Source organism: Rhamphochromis sp. 'chilingali' (genome assembly GCF_963969265.1).
Source record: "Rhamphochromis sp. 'chilingali' genome assembly, chromosome: 2".
NCBI classification, from domain to species: domain Eukaryota; kingdom Metazoa; phylum Chordata; class Actinopteri; order Cichliformes; family Cichlidae; genus Rhamphochromis; species Rhamphochromis sp. 'chilingali'.
In genome coordinates this window covers 59,909,432-59,928,455 of record NC_137930.1, presented here as the reverse complement: position 1 = coordinate 59,928,455, position 19,024 = coordinate 59,909,432, and the positions used below count along the sequence as shown (strand labels likewise).

The following is a 19,024-nucleotide window of genomic DNA, read 5'->3' as shown; positions in this document are numbered from 1 at the left end:
TTGCCTGCGGTCTTCACTTCATTTATTTAAAGCAAACACATTTCACAGAAATGTCAACAAAAGACTAATTTGAATAAGAATGTGTGTGAGGTAAGCCACTAAAAAGAATTTTAATGGATGAAATCCATTACCTTGTGTCGCTGCTTCTTGCTTATTGCAGGGGATGCAGGCTGGCCAGGGCTTGGCACCCCACTGGAGGCAGCCGATCCAGTACCAGAGTGGAGGAGGGCAGAGCGCTCTAGTGCAGACAGGACCCCCAATCCCCCAGCTCCTACTCCAGCCATACAAGGTGCTTGCTGCTGGGACACCTTCTGCAATTCTGCAGCTAACTGCTTAGGATCCACACCGGGGGAACGCTGTCCACCTACAGAGACGAGTGTATATAGTGACTCACATTTTATTTATGTCAAACATGTACGCAGGCGCATGCACGCATGCAGACGTAGCAACAAATTCTCGTACATACCAGCCTTAAGCTGGACATGGTGCTCCAGGGCTTGTGGGTGCTCAGGGTCAGACAGCATGTTTAGGTCGCTGTTTGGATCCATACAGGGAATTTATAATGGAATAACAACCAGTGCGTTGTAGGAGTAATCAGTCACAGAGTGGATATTTGGCAGATGAAGGGGTGTGGGACGAACAGAAGGGGAAGGAAAGACGAGAGAAGGTGTTCATGGCTGCAGAGTCACCATTTTGTGACTAAACATGTAGGAGTTTCAGTGGGATAGAGGGATAAATGGTGACAGATGTTACTCACAGTCTCACACAAAGCTCCGCCTCTGCACATGTCTGGCCCATAATAGACTGCACTTCCTCATAAGTCTTTCCCGTTAGAGGGACTCCATTCCACTCCAACACCTGCATTCCTGTAATACGATGAAGGCCAGCATGCAAAATGAGTGACTACCCCTCATCTCTATACATGAAACGTGTTAGAACAGAGAGTGCAGTTTTCATGCTCACAGAACAATAGTAATAGCAAACAGCTCTTCAACTGAATTAACTCTGTCTTCATTCTTCTTTATTCTCAGTTGGGTTTATGCATTGGCTTTGTTCCATTGTTGGAACAACACCCAGCACAAAAGCAAGAAAGAAGAGTTTTGCCGATGATTATATTAGATGTTTTGTTTCTCACAAAGAATAATGTAGAAAAAATAGCATATTAGAAGTAAAAACACAGCAACAGCACAAGAAATAACCACTAATATTTGCATATTTATGATGTAATACACAAAACAAATCACAGCAAACTCAATTTTTCCACCCAGGGCCAAAGAAATATGAGGCCTCACTTACACAACTGAAACCTGGTCTTCAGATTAGACTTCTGCTTACGAAGCAACTCACCAGCTGCTGTGACAATAAAGGCTCACATTAATAAGTGCGTATCCTCATGCATGAGCCAGTATTTCTTCTTAGATTATTCCCTCTGTTCTCTGTGTATAATCTGTATCCTCCCCCACTTTATTTCACACTGCACCTAAAGGCATGTTCTGCTGCCAGTTTCTTTCAACAGAACATAAACATATGCATAGCATACAGCACACGCTTGAAAGTAAACCAGCCAACCTACTGTCTTGCCTTTTTAAAAAAAATTTTTTTTCTTGTTCAGCAAGACAAAAAGGGAGTAAGCTATATCAGAATTAAATGGAATAAGAAGCTAGAACCAATTATCTCATTAAAACTACTGGTGGAACTGCAATCAGTACTCAGGCGCTTCTCTTTCTAAACAAAGATTAGAGCATCAATTATTTGAAATTCCAGAAACTACAAGAACAAATTGAGCAGGGATTGTTGCATGGTAATTCACTGTGTGTGTGTGCGTGTGTTTATCTGTGCTTGCCTGTCTATCTGTATCTGTATGTTTACAGGGACGCTAAATATAGTCTAATGACTAACACAGCCCACTGATGTGGAGGGTGTGTTTGCGCGTGATGTGTTGAGGAAAGACACATGACAAACCAACACACAGTAGGCTACAGCCGCCTGTCACAACTCCATCTGGAGTGATTTAGGCATGAATTTTTACTGAAGGCGTAAACGGCCCTAAAATCATCAACACTTAAAAAGCACTGTGATCATGACTCTCCTGAGCCCTGAGAATCTTTTTCATTCTGCTCTTACCCTCCACAACTTTCCCCGTTTGTTCTGCCACCCCACCAGGGATGACCTTGGCAATGTACGCTCCGATCTCTCCACGACTCCCTGGAATCTCCTTACCACCTACCACACGGATGCCAAGTCCATTACCTAAACGGTAAAAATAGGGATACAAATCCTAATTACAAAAACAGAAATAGACAATCTTTGTGATTTTTTTTATGGTTGTACGATAACTGTATGTCTGCATTTTGTAATAGTTTTATACCTGACACACTGGAGTCCTTCATGTCTCTCTTAAGCTTGATGCGAGTGTGAGGGAAGGCATAAGGCATGAGTTTCATCTGAAAATTCACAGGATTAAAAGAAGCATGTTTGTAAGCAGAAAACATTCCGGGTTTACATATTAAAACCAAAAATAAACATGGAGTGGAAAAAAAAGGACCAAGCTGAATATTATTAGCTTGAATCGCACCTGTCTCCTGTCTGAAACACTCCCGCTCTGAGGATGCCCTTCTCTTGGCTTATCAAACCAATCTGTGTCCTCTCTTCTCAGGTGGTAGGCTAGACAAGGAAAGGATCGCATTAAAATCTATGCATGAAAATAGGGACTAGAAGCTTTCAGCATAGAATCAAGCAATCTCTTTTTTTGTATTTAAGAATAATTGTCACACATCCACCCAGATTTTCTAAAAGGCAGGAAGATCTCTGATCTGTCCTGACTGGATAGGTGAAAGCAAAGAAACAGAAACTCTGCTCCATCCTATCCACAAGTGTGAGATCAGATGGCTACTAAAAATACTAAATGGTGTATGAATAATTTCAAGTTTGATAAAAATTGATATGCTTTAAATGTTTGGAACGTTTTATTTTCTATGTATTATTTTACAGCACTGTGTACTGGAAGTCTCCCCCAAACCATCTTCATTTATAAGTAACGACTGGAAGATACTGACAGTCTCGTGCTCTATTTTACCATCACAATTCTAAATCATACCTTTAAGAGCAAAAATAATCAAAATATTGAAAGCTATAGTAATATCTCAACTTTGAAATACTGTTTTGGTGTTAAATGTAAAAGAATCCAAACAAAGATAGAATTTTCTATGTATTGGCGAGCCAAGCCCACAAACAGAAAATAGACTGCTACATATCTTGTAAATATCTTGAAAGCATTAGATCTTGAACAAATCGGTATATGATGGCAGCATTGGTTTTCAGAATTCTATAGAAGATCTTAAAATACTTTGTGCTGTGAATCTGCATGTTTTTGGTAACACTTATGCACAACACACATTTATTTTAGTGCATGGACATGAATACTGGAAATGGGTCTGATATGTTTACAAAACCACAGTGCAAACATTCCTGAATGACACATAAATTAAGTCTCTGCAGTGTATAACACATAAAAGATATCGAGTGTCATTAAGATGGGGTTCATACCAGCATGGAACTGACATGTCAACTACAAGAGTCACTAAATGATATGTATTGTATACGATTGTGAGGTGGGTCATTCCAGAATGAATCTGGTATGTTTACAAACTCAGCCAGAGAAGTGAACCATTCATGATATGCGGCATGGAGGCATACAGTCTCTAAGTAACTACATGAGAATTGCGATGCCGTCTCACCTTCTATATTCCAGTTTGGGCCTCCAGCTGTGGTACAAAGTTATATATGTTTTTAAGAAATTTGTTCAACATATGTTCATTCTTCTATCAAGCTACAGGAAGTAGAGTGCTAAGACTAAGATTTGTACTGCAAGTAGGCTAAAATTCAGCACATGCACTAAAAGCAATAGTAAGAGATGCATGCTTTACTGCATTTACTAGCCTGACAGACAGATCACAAATTTAAGCAGAAGCACTATGAAAAAACCCCCCAAACAAAACATATAAGATGTTTCTTTAGGAGGGAAAGCCATATCAAGATTGAGCCACATTATCATGAGAGGCAGTAACTTTAACTATGCTGTAAGATACTCTACCGTGTCTGATACTTTCATGAAAGATTCTGGCATCATCTCTGTTCAAAGCCAACATGGACTCACTTTGTGCTGCAATTGAGGCAGATGAACACTTTTATGTAAGGTCAAGACAAATGCTTCTGTCTCAACAAGAATGTATTTACATTGATTCCTCAAAATTGGCCTTGAAACAAAGCTAAAGTTGCGGAAGATATTCTTGTTCGTTGGCACTATCTGACAATTACATCAGACCCTGTGCTTTTTAATGCTACTTCATATACAAGATACTTACCAAATAAAAGATAAATAATTATAAAGGCACTGGATTTACCTAAACTAATGGAACACTACCAGTCCCATTCTTATGGAAACACAGACATCTCACACCACAAGGAGACATCCACAGCAACAACCAACAAGCAGAAAACATTAATTTTATTAAGATGAAAATGGAAAACAGATGTACATGCAAGGATGAAAATAAGACCAGATTAGAAACTGAAAGATTACAGAATCAACGCTTAACACAGTTGACACAATTTTCTTTAAGTATACACAACAACATCGGCTTTATAGAAAGCTACTGCATTACATCTTTTTTGATCTATATAAACCATCCATTTGGAAATGTCTAAATTGGCCTGGCACTGGCTTAGCAATTTAGTTAGAATGAAACAAAAATACCTGTAGAATCTGCAGAACATGTATATCACCATGATTCAGCAGTACTCTTTTAAACTTACTGCTGTTGTTTTCGAGCAAAACTAAAGGAAGAACCTTAAAAATGTATGTATTTCTTTTTCTATAAGTTTTCTGTGCCACTGAAAAAGGGCTCCAGTGTAGGCTGTTCAATATTGCTCAGATTTTTAATGAAATTTATACAAAAAATAAGGCAGCTGCATTGTGAGCAGTATGTTTGCTTAGCATATCTCTTTGTAGTTCATAAACAGATAACATAGATTCTAGAGAGGATCTAATTTAACATTTTTAGAACTGTTGGGGTCTAAGAATAAGGAAGGACATTGAATAAATTAAACTGAAAAAAACAAACAAACATCAAGCTGATGAAATGACACAGAAAAGCATGGATAGACGTGGCATACATAAACAAAGAGTGTTATGTATCGCTGACCACGATAATTAAAAGAAAGGAAAAATCATGCAAAATTGTGACTTTACATTTATCGTGACAGAGGGAAATATTGTAACAGACAACAATAATTATCTGGAGCACTGATAACTGAGAAAGAAACAGTTAATCCAGAAAGTCAATATGACCACTCAGTATTAGCATGCATGATAAGCACGTCGATATGGTCAAATTGTTGAAGCAGTCTTAGGCTCCATTTACCTTCACTGTCAGACATGGCACCTTGCAAGTCATCCATGATGAATGCGATGTCTCGATCATAGCCACGAGTCCGAGATTCCTCTCTCATATGTTGCTGTACCTCTGGGAGGGAATGGCTTGACCCAAATTGGTCCCTGGAGTCAGCAGAAATGGGAGGGAGAGGACCAGCTGAAGCTCTAGCCATACCCATTGGTTGCCCCACTGGACTCAGAGGACTTTCCTCCTCTGAGTTCTGAGCAACAATGGGGATGCGTCCACGGCTTTGGCTTATAGGTAAACTAGTGGGTTTTGCTCTGGCTACCCCAGGGGCAAACGCTGCATCTAGAACCTCTCCCTCTGATTTAAGTCTTAATGAAGAACTGGACAGATCCCGTTTAATAGATAGATCCAAACCATAGACTGAAGAGGGTCGGGAGGAGGGGCGAGAACGGGTACCACTTGGGTAGGTGCCATCATCATGGGCAGTTGCCCTGATAGTAGAGCCAAGTCCAAGAGACTGACCAAGATTAAGAGAACCAGACAGGTTGGCCCCTAAGGAGGAGCCTAAATATTTTTGTTGCTCAGACAAGTTTTTTCTTAGCCCAAATGTAATCTCATCCTGAAGTAGCCTAGCTCTAGCAGCCAGACTGGACACAGAGGACGCTCCAGATCCCATGTAGCTACCATATTCAGGCTCAAGGTCCCTACTCTCCTGAATTGGGGAAAATTTTGTGATGGCCTTAGGGTCTATAAGGGCCTTTTTGTTCTTCATCTGTTTCTGGTAAAGCATAGCCGCTGGGAGTTGTTTTGCAGCCTGTTTTTCAAGGGTGAGCCTGCCAATGCTATATTTCTCTCCTTTAGGGAAATGGCGAAAATTGCTGTCACTGGGGAGATATTGTGGTAAGCCCAGACCAGTCAAGTGTTCGAGTCCCTCAGTTCCTCGTCGGAATTCTTGCTTGATCTGCTGCTTCAGTAGCTTCAGCTCATAAGGTTCTTCCATAGTATCATCTTCTCCTTTGCCATAACTCTGAAGCCGAGATGAGCCTAAAAATTCTGCCACCTAAACGGAAAAAATAGATAAAATTATACGCCACATGTTAAGTGTTATTGTGTAATTGTTCAAAACACTGAAGTGTTTTGAACAATTAAAAGGGCTATATCAGTCACACTGTTTTCTACATTCATGCAAGCCTAATAAAATAAAACTGGAGAATCAGCACTTCAAATTGTTGAATCGCTTTTTTAAATGAAAGAGCCAACACTAAGAAACACTAACATTCTGAGCTATTAGCATTTGTCTGAGGAGAAAAAGGTAGCAAAAACTAGAAACTAAGTTAACAGTATGGGATTTACCTCTGCTGTGCGCCTGAGTCTGTCTGCCTTGGACATCTCCTTATCAGGCAAGTTGAATCCAGAACCCAAGCCAGTATTGCTCAGCCCTGTTGACGCCTTGGTGAGCTCCCCTATGTCTTCTATCAGCACATAATTCCTGGCATTATGGTGGTCAATATCAGCATAGAAAGAATCAGCAGAAATGCTAGACATGGGACTAGAGGCCATGCTCCTCTCCTCAAGTCCTAACCTCAAGTCCAAGCTTCCATACTTGCCCCCTAGGTGAGCCACTCCATATCCACTTTCTGTGGAAGTTGGCACAATGAGCAGTGGCTGGTTGCGTATCACCTCATAGTTAGTGGTGATTTTGGGCTCTAAATCAGACAGGTTTGTTTGTCGCTGCTTCCCCTGCTGCAAGAGCAGAGCATGTTGGTAGCTGCCTGGCTGAGTCTGGGCATGGGAGAGGGACATGGTTGGGTAAGGAGACACCTGTTGGTGGTAAAGTGATTGTTGCTGATACATGTTCTGTTGGGTGTAGTGGCTAGTGGTTTGGGTCTGGGGAACATACTGGCCATAGTGAGAGTAGGGACTAGTTAGTGTGTTGTACTGGGAATCAGCTTCTGTCTGTGGGGGGATGAATTGCTCAAATTCCGACTGGGGAGCTGTCCGTGGTCTCTCAAGACCATCACCTCTGGTCTCTCTGATGTTGCTGACCTCACTGTCAGACATGTAGTCTCGCTCCTCTGCCACACCCTGAAGATAGGCTCTTTCTCTCTTCTCTCTTTCTTTCAGCAAGGCCTCCTTACGACGGTTGATACCCATCTCCAAGTACCTTGAATAAATAAATGAAATAAATATATATATATATTTTTTTTACAATTTTAGTACTCAAAAGTTCTAATAAAAACCAGGGGAGGTGGCAAACAATATTCTGTTTTCTCACACATTAATACCTGTTACTATGTGTGAGTGTTGAGAAGTCTCATTGAGAGATGTCAAGGCAGCCTTTTTGCCCATAAGCTATCAAGGTAAGAAGGGAATCATGCAGACGAATTAGGAAGATTGATGGCATGAGATGCAATGACTGATGCAGTGGAGTTAGCTTGAATCATTTTCTGAGGTATTAGTTATTTATTAATTTAATACAGTAATACAAGTATAGGTAACTTTATATCCTAAACTGCGATGATTTTAAAAAAATTAAATGTGTCTCACCGTAGCTTGGCATCAATCTCTTTTTCTTCTTCATCTAACTCAGCCTGTTTCTTTCGAAGTTTAGAAGATTCTCTCTCCACTAGATCAAGCTCCTTGTCAATGTCCTGCAGGATCTTTGCCCGGGCCATAGTTGTACTACGAGCTAGACGGCGTCGAGCAGAGTTGGTGCTGTAGCCTGACCGTCCTGAGAGGGAGTCATCTTCAGGAGGGGGATCTGGCAGTGTTCTCTTTACCTTCTTACCTGTACTAGAGGGAGAGCCTCGGCTCTAGAATAAAAACAATCAAACAATCAGTTTGTCAATTCAGACTACTATATGACGGCTCATATTTTTCCATTCATATGTGATATGACTTACAGAATAGCTGTCTGCATAGTATCCACCCATCCTGTCTTCTGTGGAAGGACTAAGGGACTTAGGGTCAGATAGAGATTTTTGACCAGCCTTCAATATCCGAGGACCAGAAGAAAATCTGGTTGGGTCTGCAGTCAACATTCTCTGTCCTCCAAGTGACTTTTCTGGGGACAGTGGGGAAACTGTAGTATAGAAGGTTTTGGACTTAGCGGGGATGTCTGCTGAGAGGTGTGTGCTGTAGCCCACCTCAGTGGGAGCATGTCTTCTGTCTGAGTCTGTCTGACAGCTCAGACTTCCACCTCTCTGAGAGTTCTCTGGAGCTGATATATGTTTAATGATTTCTACTTTTGTGTCCATCTGGACATTAGGTCGCTTGATAGTTCCAGAGTGATCAGTCTGGACAGATATCTCTGCCACTGTCTGGATAGCAATGCTAGAGACCTTGGAGCCATGTTTTCCATCACTGCTATGCTTTCGAGAGCGTCGCCGAGCTTTTGTTGGAGCATCCCATTCATCTTGGTCTTCATCGTCAGTCTGAGCTGAGCTATCAATGTTTCTTTTATTTTTCTTTCTCCTTCCAACGTGTTGTTTCTCTGCTGAGTCTTCATCATCTGTCTGCACCCCACTATCAATTATTTTTTTCCCTATGTCCTGATCAGCTTGAAGCTTTACTAAATCTTGACTTTCCTCTATGTGTGTCCCAGCAGATGGAGTCGTAGACTCATCTCTGACTGGCCAGTACTGGCCACTGTCTCCTACACCTGCATATTTAGCATCTAGAAGATTTCCAGTGGGACCAGTACTACCATAGTGCTCGTCTAGCTGCCGCTGGAGTTGCAGTTGGAGCTGCTGAATTTGCTGCAACTGCTCTTTCTGCTGTGCATAGGTCTCCTGTTGAGCCACCATGTGGGCATGATGCTCCTCTTCTTGCTGAAGGAGAAGCTGCTGTTTCAGAGCCTGAAGTTCCTCAAGCTCCCTTTGGACCATAAGCTGTTCCTGTTCTCGATATCGCTGGATTTCTTGCCTTTCCCATTCCAGCTCTTCTGCAAGACATAGTTGCTTAAGCTTCTCTAGCTCTAGAAATTCCCTCTCCATCTGATACTGGGCCATTTTGGTGTTATCTAAGCCAGGGAATATTGGAGAAGAAGCTAGGGCATCCAGAGAAGCAGCAATAGCTTCCAGGGTGGCATCAGAGTACATCTCTGGATAGCCAGTTATGATGTCAGCCAAAGCTGTAGGTAGAAAATCTTTAGATAGCCCAGAGTCAAAAGGAATTATCTGTCCAGGGTCTGTAGTGGGGATAAAGCCATATGGGTGTGGTAATGGCTGGCTGTGGACTATTGATGTGGGTGTTAAGGTTGTGCTAAAGACAGAACCTGGCTGAGTCGTAATTGCATATGTGGATGGAACTGGGGCAGCAACAGAGGAGTAAACTATTCCATCTGATGTCCTTAGAGCACTATTTACACCAAACCCAGCTGCAGGGATCTGGGAGTATTGAGCAGTAGTCATCAAAGGGTAGACTCCAGTCGTTTTGCTAGTGTAGTCTAGTGCTTTACCTGTTGTAATAAAATATATATTTTATTCTTCTAAAAAACTTTTATTAAAAAAACCCCCAAATGAGTCATGCAATTTGGATTAAAAAAAACTGCACATGCATATCTGAAGTCATTTTGGCTAGCAAGATGCAAAACCAAAATACTGAGGGAGCACACGTAGGCAAACACATGCATCTGTATGAAAAAACGGAAAAGAAAAGAAAAACAGGTTAATATTTAAGGAAATCATGCATATTAAACAGCAAAGCAAATTAAATAATTTCCAAAAAAGTTAAGGAGATCATGCAACCTATAAATAAAAAACAGAAGATTTAATCATATAAAAGATTTTATTAGAGAAGTGTAGAAAATATATAAAATACTGGTGATTTTTTTTTCAAACAAAATGTTTCCAAAATGCTTCTTTGCTTGAAATCGAATTTTAGTTGGTAATCACTTCAGGGAATTTTATGTTAATTTTATTATGTGCTAAAGGGTGACGGGTCTTGCCTTCAGGCAGCAGGCTTGGACTCTTTGTAATATGTACAGAATTTTCCATTATCTTGCTGATATAACCAAGCTTCTCACTGACAGAATCATTGTTCAGCATTAATGGTGCCTCGAAGAAATTAAGTTTTCCATGCTATGTGCATCAGTGGAACCTATAACTATTCAGATTGTCATGTGTCTGCTGAAAACAAGCCAGGTGGTCAATGGCTGCTTTAGCCTAGAGTACACAACATCTTCAGGAGACAGAAACACTCTCTACTTTTAAGATTAGGCTTACTTTTCTTTTTGATAAAGCATATAGTTAGGGCTGAATCTTCCCTTAGTTACGGTGCAATGTCTAGGCTGCTAGGGGCTTCCCATGATGCATTGAGTGTCTTTCTTTACTCATCTTTTTACTCACCATGTGTCTATACACATTAGTTATTATTAATCTCTTTCTCGCTTGACCCCCCAGTGATCAGGATAGATGGCTGCCTCTCCCTCAACCTGGTTCTGCTGCAGATTTCTTCCTGTTAAAAGACAGTTTTTCCTTCCCACTGACGCGCTTGCTTATAGATATTCATATAATTGTTTGGGTTTTCTCTGTTTTCTCTGTATTATTGTCTTTACCTTACAATATAAAGCACTTGGAGGTAACTATTGTGATTTGGCGCTATATAAGTATAATAAAATGGAACTGAATCTATGAATCAAAATATTTTTTTAATTTGTGAAATTACAGAACACATCTTTGTATGTTCTTTGTCTATTTCTGTCTTAAAGATAAAGGGCATTTATTGTCAATTTTTCTCAAATTATCAGAATCTTCTAATGATATTATATACCACAGTTGGTAGAGTTATCTTTTTTACCCTGATTGAATAATAATTTTCCTAATTTGTTATGAGATATTCCTCAAACTATGTCCTTCCAGCTTTTATAAAGCATGTTGCTGGCATTAAATTTAAAATTGGCATATATGCAGTGCTGGTGAGTAACGGAATACATGTACCGGCGTTACGTATTTAAAATACAAAATATGAGTAACTGTATTCTGTTACAGTTACCGTTTAAAAAGGTGGTATTCAGAATACAGTTACTTTGTTGAATTAAAGGGATTACACGGCGATCTTTTCCTGTTTCATACGTTATGTTGTCCCCTCTCTATTTGTGGTAATTCCACCCTGGTGGAAACCCAAACGAAACACGTATTAAGAGGCTCTAATTCCTCTGTCTCAATCTCGCAGCCCATGTCACCCCTACTTGCAGCCCGTATAATGATGCGGCGAAATATTTTAAAAAGTTATATAATGTGAAGGCAATAGGCAGAGTGTTACAGGCATAGCCCTAAAGAATGTAGCCTCATGGGCAGTGTAGCCCAGTTGTAAGTAAGCTATTAACTGTAAACTGTGTTTGTGTTTTTCTCCATTGGAGCAACCTTTCAGCGCCTCCCTCTGTCTCTCACTAACAAAGTTGACCCAGACAACAAAGTAAAGCTAGTGTCCTAACTTTTTTGGAAACAGTATGCAAGCAAACATGAAATAATAAACTTCCAGGAAAAATAAGTATGTTTATCTTCAGAAAGAACTGAACTGTAAAAACATACTATATGTCATGCAGAGGCATTTTAAAAGCTTGATTCAAGCCAATGGAAGCCCACTCCCCCCTCTCAAAAAAAGAAAACACGGAAGTAAAAAAGACAAATCATGCAGAAGTACTCTCATACTCACCAGCAGAAAGTTTAGCTGCAGTGAGGTCTATAGCGCCATCTGAAGAGCCACTGAGGTAGTCATAGTCACTTTTAGGAACCATGGAAAACAGTCCTGCCTCTGTCAAGTTGGTTTCAGACACTGATGCTTTTATGCCATTAGTTCCTTTGATACTATACAGTCCAGCATTATCATATTGATAGTGGTCATCTCTGTAGCCAAAACGGTTATCAGGTTGGCTTGTAACTGGAGGCTGTGTTCTGCATGATCCCGTGAATGGTAGCTTGTAAATTACATCACAGCAAACACTATGCCTTCCTGCTGTAAGGTCCATTGGGGTCCCTTCATCCTCTACAACAGTGGTCACCACTCCTGGACTTGTACCAGACAATGCTACCACAGCTCTCATTGGTTTGTAGTTTGTCAGATCCATGGCCTCTGTGGCCTCTAGAGAAAGGACAGGCCCTCCATTGCTGAGAAGTGTGGGGACTGACGTCAATGGCTGTTTTGCTCCAGAGGACACAAGAGCTTCAAAGGAAAGATTAATTGGTATATCTTGAGCTGTGGATGCTACAGCACTCAGCATGGGTTGGGTGCTAACAGGTCTGTATACGATCTGTGCTAAGGGCTCAAATGGTTTGTATGTTGTGAGGGATAGTGGCAATGATGTAACGGGGCCTTGCAAATCAAGCGGTTTCTCTGCTGGAGTGTTGCTATATGAAGCAATAGTAGCTGTGCATGTGACAATTGTGATGCTGTCAGTGACAACAGACAGTGTGGTTGCTGGGGTAATTGCTGGACTAAGATTTACTATCTCCGGCTGTACTGCTGTAATTTGACGGCCACTAGAGTCACTTGAAAAAGACTGTCGACTTGATTCAGGCGGAGTCAGGTCCATGCCTTGCGCAGTCATCTTTATACCAACCTTCATTGTACGTAAATCAATAACATCACCAGGATATATTTTACCATTCTGTTTGGGTACAGGTTGGACTTTAGCAATGTCTGGTTGTATAGTTATTGCTACACTAGGTGGAGGGACCTGTGGAAGTCTTTCATGGACAACAGAAACAGTGGTCCTCTGGACCTCAGTGGTAACTACTTGAGTAACTAGGCTAGGAAGGCTTTCAGGTGGCTGGCCTGAGGTGGAAATTGAAGCTGAATACATATGGCTCATACTAGAGACCACCTTTTCTGCTCCTCTTATCTCCTGGCTTTCAATAGACTCTTGCTGAATTTTAGTGATGGTGACTGGAGAAACATTCTGTGGAATGTCTTGCACTGTGGGCCGTGAGGTCCTCGCAGTGTATTCCTCAGTGGTTATTAGCTCCACAGGGTGATCATATTCTGATGAATAAGTCAATGCATGTGGTTGGCGTTCTGGAATAGATTCTCTTCTGTAGGGGAGCTGAACAGCATAACCATCATTAGAAACATCTTTTTCAGCTGGCAGGTTTACTACCTGTGCTAATTGGTATGGTTGCTGCATGGTTATGGATTCTCTTCTGGTGGCAGCAAAGGCTTCAGCTGTAACCACTTGTCTGGGCATTTCATACTCTGTAGGACAAGTAAATCTTTCAGTTGTGGCATATGTTGGCTGTACTATGGAAGATATGGATGTCCTCCTCTTATGGGTGGTTTCCTCAGTTGTCATAACTGGCATTCCAGGCCCAGCCTGAGGTTGTATCATGGATGATGATATTGAAGAAGCTATGAGATCAGCATCCTTAGTTATAATTTGTGTAGGAGGCTCAAATTGAGGTTGCAATGCCAGTGGTGGCACTGAATGTGTCATAACTGAGGATGTTATTCCTTCACAGACCTTTGGAATATATATATGAGGAGGTATATTTGGATGTGTAACTATGTGTTCAACTTCCATGATAAGAGGTGATGGTGTTTCCTCAGCAGCTGTAGGAGATATCTTCTTATCGTCTATAGTTAATGGCATTAACTCAACAGGGGTAATTTCACTTACCACAGGTTGATGATGCGGTAATGGATGTACCATTGCTATCTCTGGTATTCTAACAGCTGCATCAGTTGTAATAACTTCTGTGAGTACATCAGACTTGGTAGGGAGGAAAACCCCTTCAGCTACAAGAAGTGGTTGCTGAGTAGGCAGATGTTCTGTCACTGCAGGCAGAACTTCTGAAGGTTGAATAGTTTGTAGAACAGGTGAGGGTTCAGAAATGGTCCAGCTATAGTTAAGACCTGTGGCCAATTCTTGATCTTTCGAATGAGTCATTGCTTCAGATACTGTAAGTGGATGCTCAACAGGGATTTGCTGAACACCTGGTATCAGTGATCTTAATGAAATTGCTTCTGCAACAACGACATCAGTAGGTACATCCTCGTCTGTATGTGGCATTTCAATTTGGGCTGCAGCTTGTGCATCAAAAACAGTTGCAGATGGTCTATCTTGGGCTACAGGTTTGTCAAAAGATACTCCAGGCTGCAATGAAGTAGAAAAAACTTCAATCAGAGGCTCTGGCTGGACAGGTATGGTTGGTTTGGGAGCCTGAGGAACCAGTGCTTCACTTAAACTTTCTGATGGAACTGTTATGATCTCTGTAATTGTGGCTTGGACTGGATGAATGAGAATTTTTGGCTCTGGGGACACTGTGATGACCTCAAACAGTGTTTTAGGTTGTGACAGTGGTGGAGTCATTGATTGCTCCTGGTGCACAAATGGTTTCTTAATTGGAAAAGGCACAGTATGTGCTTGGACAGAAGTTTCCTGGGCTAATGGCAATGTTACGATATCAACTACAGGAAGCGATGACAGCATTACATATGGCATAGTGTCTGTTTTAGCTTGGACTTCAGAAACTACTACCTCAGAAGTTGTCATTTGTTCAGGGACAGCTGAAGCTACAGATATTGGAGGTGGATGCCTTACAGTAGGGACCGAGGCTCTCCTTACTGTAGCCTGTGCTGAGAATACTTCAATGGGTGCTTTCTGCTCTGATGGTGTTGTCCGTATTCCTGACACTTTTGTGGAAGGGATGGACCCTCTTCTTACAGGTGCTTGGACAGTTATGGACTCTGTTGGTGAACCAGGTTCTGATGGAAGCGTTATCACTACATAGGTTTGTAAACATTTCGCATGTCTAGGAGATACAGGTGATTTAGGAGATGTTGCACCCAACTTAGACTCCACAGGTCTTGTCAGACTAAGTGATAGAGCCTTTGGAGGTTCTTTTGTCCTGGGGAGGGTTGCCGCTTTGGGAGCTACAGGAGGTGGCTTGACACTCTCTCCTGGTTTATGACTGAAAACCATTCCAGCTGGAATTGATACAGGTTTAGGTGGTATGGGTGGAGGAGGCTTGGTAGTCTGACTAGGAATAGAAGCTGCAGAAAGAACTGGCGTGAAATTTGCTTTAGCAGTTGTCACTGGAGTGGGAACTGATTGCTTTGGAACAGTTGGTTTGGGTAAAGTGGATGGAGGTGTTGGACTAGAAACTGTAATGGGTACTTCTACTGTGTCTATAACTTTAGGTGAAATGGGTGGAGCTACAACTTCCTGCACTGTTGCCACCTTAGTAGGAAGTGAAGATATATCTGTACTGCACACATCTGAAGCAGAATGTGGGGCTACTTGGCTACCATATGGAGCAGAAGCAATGAAAGATATTGGCCCTTTGCTAGGTATACCTTGGTTTCTGGCTTGTTCAATCAAAGCTTTGTTCTCTACACTGGGGACAATGATAACTACATGCCCCTGTCTATTTGGTGTTACTAACTGAGGTACAACTCCACCATCTGATTTCATGGCTTCCATTCTTGGTTGGATATCCACAACAACAGATTGCATTGGCTGTCCAACAGCTGTGGTTCCCATAGGTGATGTAGTCCGAGTGGCATGCTCAACAGGTTTTACAAAAGGAACATCTTTATTAGTTTCAGGTAATGATACCGAAGTAGATCGAGGGGGAGGAGGAGGCGGGACCTTCTTTTTGACTATAGTAGTTGAAGCTGTTGCTGCTGAAGGCATCTGGGCGGTTTGAGCCAGAGGTGGGACTACCACTGGACTGACTGATGGGATGGCTGATTGTACAGGGACTGAGTGTACCACTTTAGTTTCAGCTTGAGCTGGGGTAGTAACAAGTGCTGAGACTGGTAATGGGGGATGTGTTGGTATGGGAGCTGTGGTTGAAACCAGGTCAGGCATCTGCACTATGACTGGTTCAGGACATGAAACTAGAGTGACAGAAGTGGAAAGACTGGCAGATGTTGGAGCCGAGACTGCAACAGGTCGGGCTGCTACTAGGGTTGTAGAATGAATGGAGACAACAGAAGGTGCTGGACTTGGTGCTGAGACCTGTGAAATAGCTGGAATGTTGTCAGGAACCTGAGATGGAGATGAAACCAAGTCTGGCATTTGTACCACAACAGGTGATGCAGTTATGGCTTCTACTGTAGAAGTCTGAACTTGAATGGCTGTAGCTGTTTGCACTTTGGATGGATCAGACACAACATCTGGTATTGTAACTATAACTGTAACTGGAGAAGAAGAGACTGAGTTTTCATTAGATTGTACTCCTGCATCTGTGGCAGGCAGTGGTGAGATCATCTCTGGAGGTGATTGTGTTTTAAATGAAGCAGAAGGTGTTGGTGTAGACAGTGGAGTTGAATCTGATGAAAGAGGTGTTTGAGCCTGGAATGGAGATGAAGATGTAGCATTAGAGGCCAAACTGGAATCTGCACTAGCTGGTGAGGTTGGAGGTGACACTGGTGATACAGGAGAAGGTGTTGTAGTTAGTTCTGGAGCTGATATTGGAGTTGGAATAGGTTTTGGCTCTGGAATTTCACAGACTACACATATAGGATCCATCTCAACAGTTTCAGACAAAGATGGGCTTATGCATGGTTCTTCTTTGGTCTCAGAGTCATCACTGGGGGTAATGTCAGAGGAAATACCAATGCCATAGTCATCTGCAAGACTGTCATCCTCTTCTTCCCCAGATGAACACTGAGTAATCTTGAGGTCTGGTATAGGGAACAATGCTTTCCTTAATGCAGGATCTTGTTGAATCATAGGCCTAACAAAACTTATAGCCCCACTAGGAGTACTAGGGACAACAGTTATGTCAGGACGCTTTGGGGGCTCAGAAGGGCGTGGAGGGGCTGGTCGCTTCTTTTTCTTTGCTGACATGTCACTTAAAGTTTCAGTTTCTGTAAGAGGCATTTCAAGTTTTTCAGTTGGGTATGTCTCTTCTATAGTCACTACACAAGTTTCAGCAAATGAGGGAGGGCAAGTGACCTGTGAAGCGCTTGAGGCAGAAGATTCCATGGCATTTTGTGCCTGCTGAAATTCATGCTCTATCATCATTAACTCTCTCTTCTTTTGCATCATCTCCTCATAAACCTCCTCAGGAGACCTGAGTTTTTTGAGAGAATCAGAGCCAGTATCATTTTTGGGTTCTTCCCGAGATTCACTCATTTTAATTTCAGGTTCCTCAACTAAGGATTCATAAAGATAGTCCTCTATTGCCATCCCCCCATAGAGTGGCTCAATATCAGGTGGACTGTCTCCTGGAATAGCTTTAGTCTTCTGAATAATTTCCTCGTATGCTTCTTCTGCACTCTTTAATGATTTTGTCACACTGTCCTTTTCTATAAATGGATCAGAAAGGGTGTATGGTATGACTGTTGGTGAAGGTTTACGTCCTCTCTGTACAGCTTGAGTGGCTTCTGATTCTGATTCTATACTGGCAGAATACTCTGAGCCAGATGTTCTATGAGTTTCCTTTATAACTGTGACTTCTTTCAGATCCTCTGTGGAGGAAGAATCTTTGTGTGGGGACAGTAGTTGTCCATGGGGTCCCATCTTCTCTTCCTCAGAGGAGTCTTCGATGGTAGGAAGAGGCTGAGTTGGTTGCCTGTGCTTACCTTTGCGATACTGTTTGTCCCCACTGGGTTTCCTGCGACTAGGGCTGCTATCACTATCCTCTTCCAGGGAGGAGGCTGATGTAGGTGAAGATTCTGGAGTAAAACTGGATGCTTGAACACTAGATGAACCCTTTGACACAGATTCTGTGATGCTTTCTATTTCTTCATCTGTGCTTTGTCTTTGTCTCATGACTGGAATTGCTTTCTTGAAAGTAGTTCTGGGTAATGTTTCAGGCACGCTTTGAGCAGTCATGCTGTCAGTTTTTGGGACTGCTTTGTTCCTGGCTGGGCTGTCTTCATTATCTGTGCTACCTTTTCTAGAAAGTGGTTTGACTGTCACCAATGTATTATCAAGGTCAGTATCCTTTATAGCTTGTACATTCTCCAAATTCTTTTCTTTCTCATCTTCTGATACAGACATTTCTTCTTCATCACCCATACCCATTATCTGCTTGCGGATGAACTCTTCGTCTTCCACAGAGGAGTCAGCACTCTCAGTTTTGATGTCCTCACTGCTGGATGAAATATTGCTCACCTTTAGTTTCCTTCTCTGGACTTTAGGTGATGGTGAGGGTGTGAGTTCACTTTCACTGCTTTCATCCATTGCTTGGAAACTCAGACGCCTTCTTTTAGCATTTATCTGCTCCTTTGCTGGTATAGAAGAATCTGCACCATCTTTGCTTGCACCACTCACTATTTCATCATTCAATTCATGTAATATGGGTAAAATCTGAGGTTGCTCTTCATCATGACCCTCTGGTTTGGATTTGGGCTTAGTAGCTGTTACAGGGACATCTGTAGGCACCTCCGCAGTGGAAAGAGAGTCTTTTCGTTTCTTACTGAGCTCTTTGTCTTCATCTTCATCCTAAAATTGTGAAAAGGAAGACATATCAGTGTGGCTGTGATTACATTTCTTTAATAAATGAAGTTGACTCTTAATGCTGTGGAACCCAAGATCTGTCATGAGCTAACTTACTGCAGAAGACACACCAACAAGCTTAACAAGATTCTGTCCCCTTTTGAGTTAATCAGTGTAACCAAATGGAGCTGTAATGTACAAATTTCCATATTACTCCATATACTCATGAAAA

At 41.8% G+C, this 19,024-nt stretch overlaps 1 protein-coding gene across 1 annotated transcript in view; it reads right to left on the bottom strand.

The window, feature by feature from the left end:
- Window positions 1-19,024, bottom strand: part of pclob (piccolo presynaptic cytomatrix protein b) — a 59,700-nt gene that overhangs the window by 12,074 nt on the left and 28,602 nt on the right. Inside the window, exons 14-26 of the mRNA XM_080863276.1 lie at window positions 12,060-18,798; window positions 8,306-9,861; window positions 7,950-8,215; window positions 6,756-7,566; window positions 5,424-6,462; window positions 4,094-4,162; window positions 3,738-3,764; window positions 2,576-2,664; window positions 2,369-2,444; window positions 2,125-2,250; window positions 758-866; window positions 467-534; window positions 132-364 (exon numbers count right to left, since the gene is read on the bottom strand). Of these exons, the coding sequence (XP_080719402.1) occupies window positions 132-364; window positions 467-534; window positions 758-866; window positions 2,125-2,250; window positions 2,369-2,444; window positions 2,576-2,664; window positions 3,738-3,764; window positions 4,094-4,162; window positions 5,424-6,462; window positions 6,756-7,566; window positions 7,950-8,215; window positions 8,306-9,861; window positions 12,060-18,798 (11,208 nt within the window). The remainder of the gene's footprint in view (window positions 1-131; window positions 365-466; window positions 535-757; window positions 867-2,124; window positions 2,251-2,368; window positions 2,445-2,575; window positions 2,665-3,737; window positions 3,765-4,093; window positions 4,163-5,423; window positions 6,463-6,755; window positions 7,567-7,949; window positions 8,216-8,305; window positions 9,862-12,059; window positions 18,799-19,024) is intronic.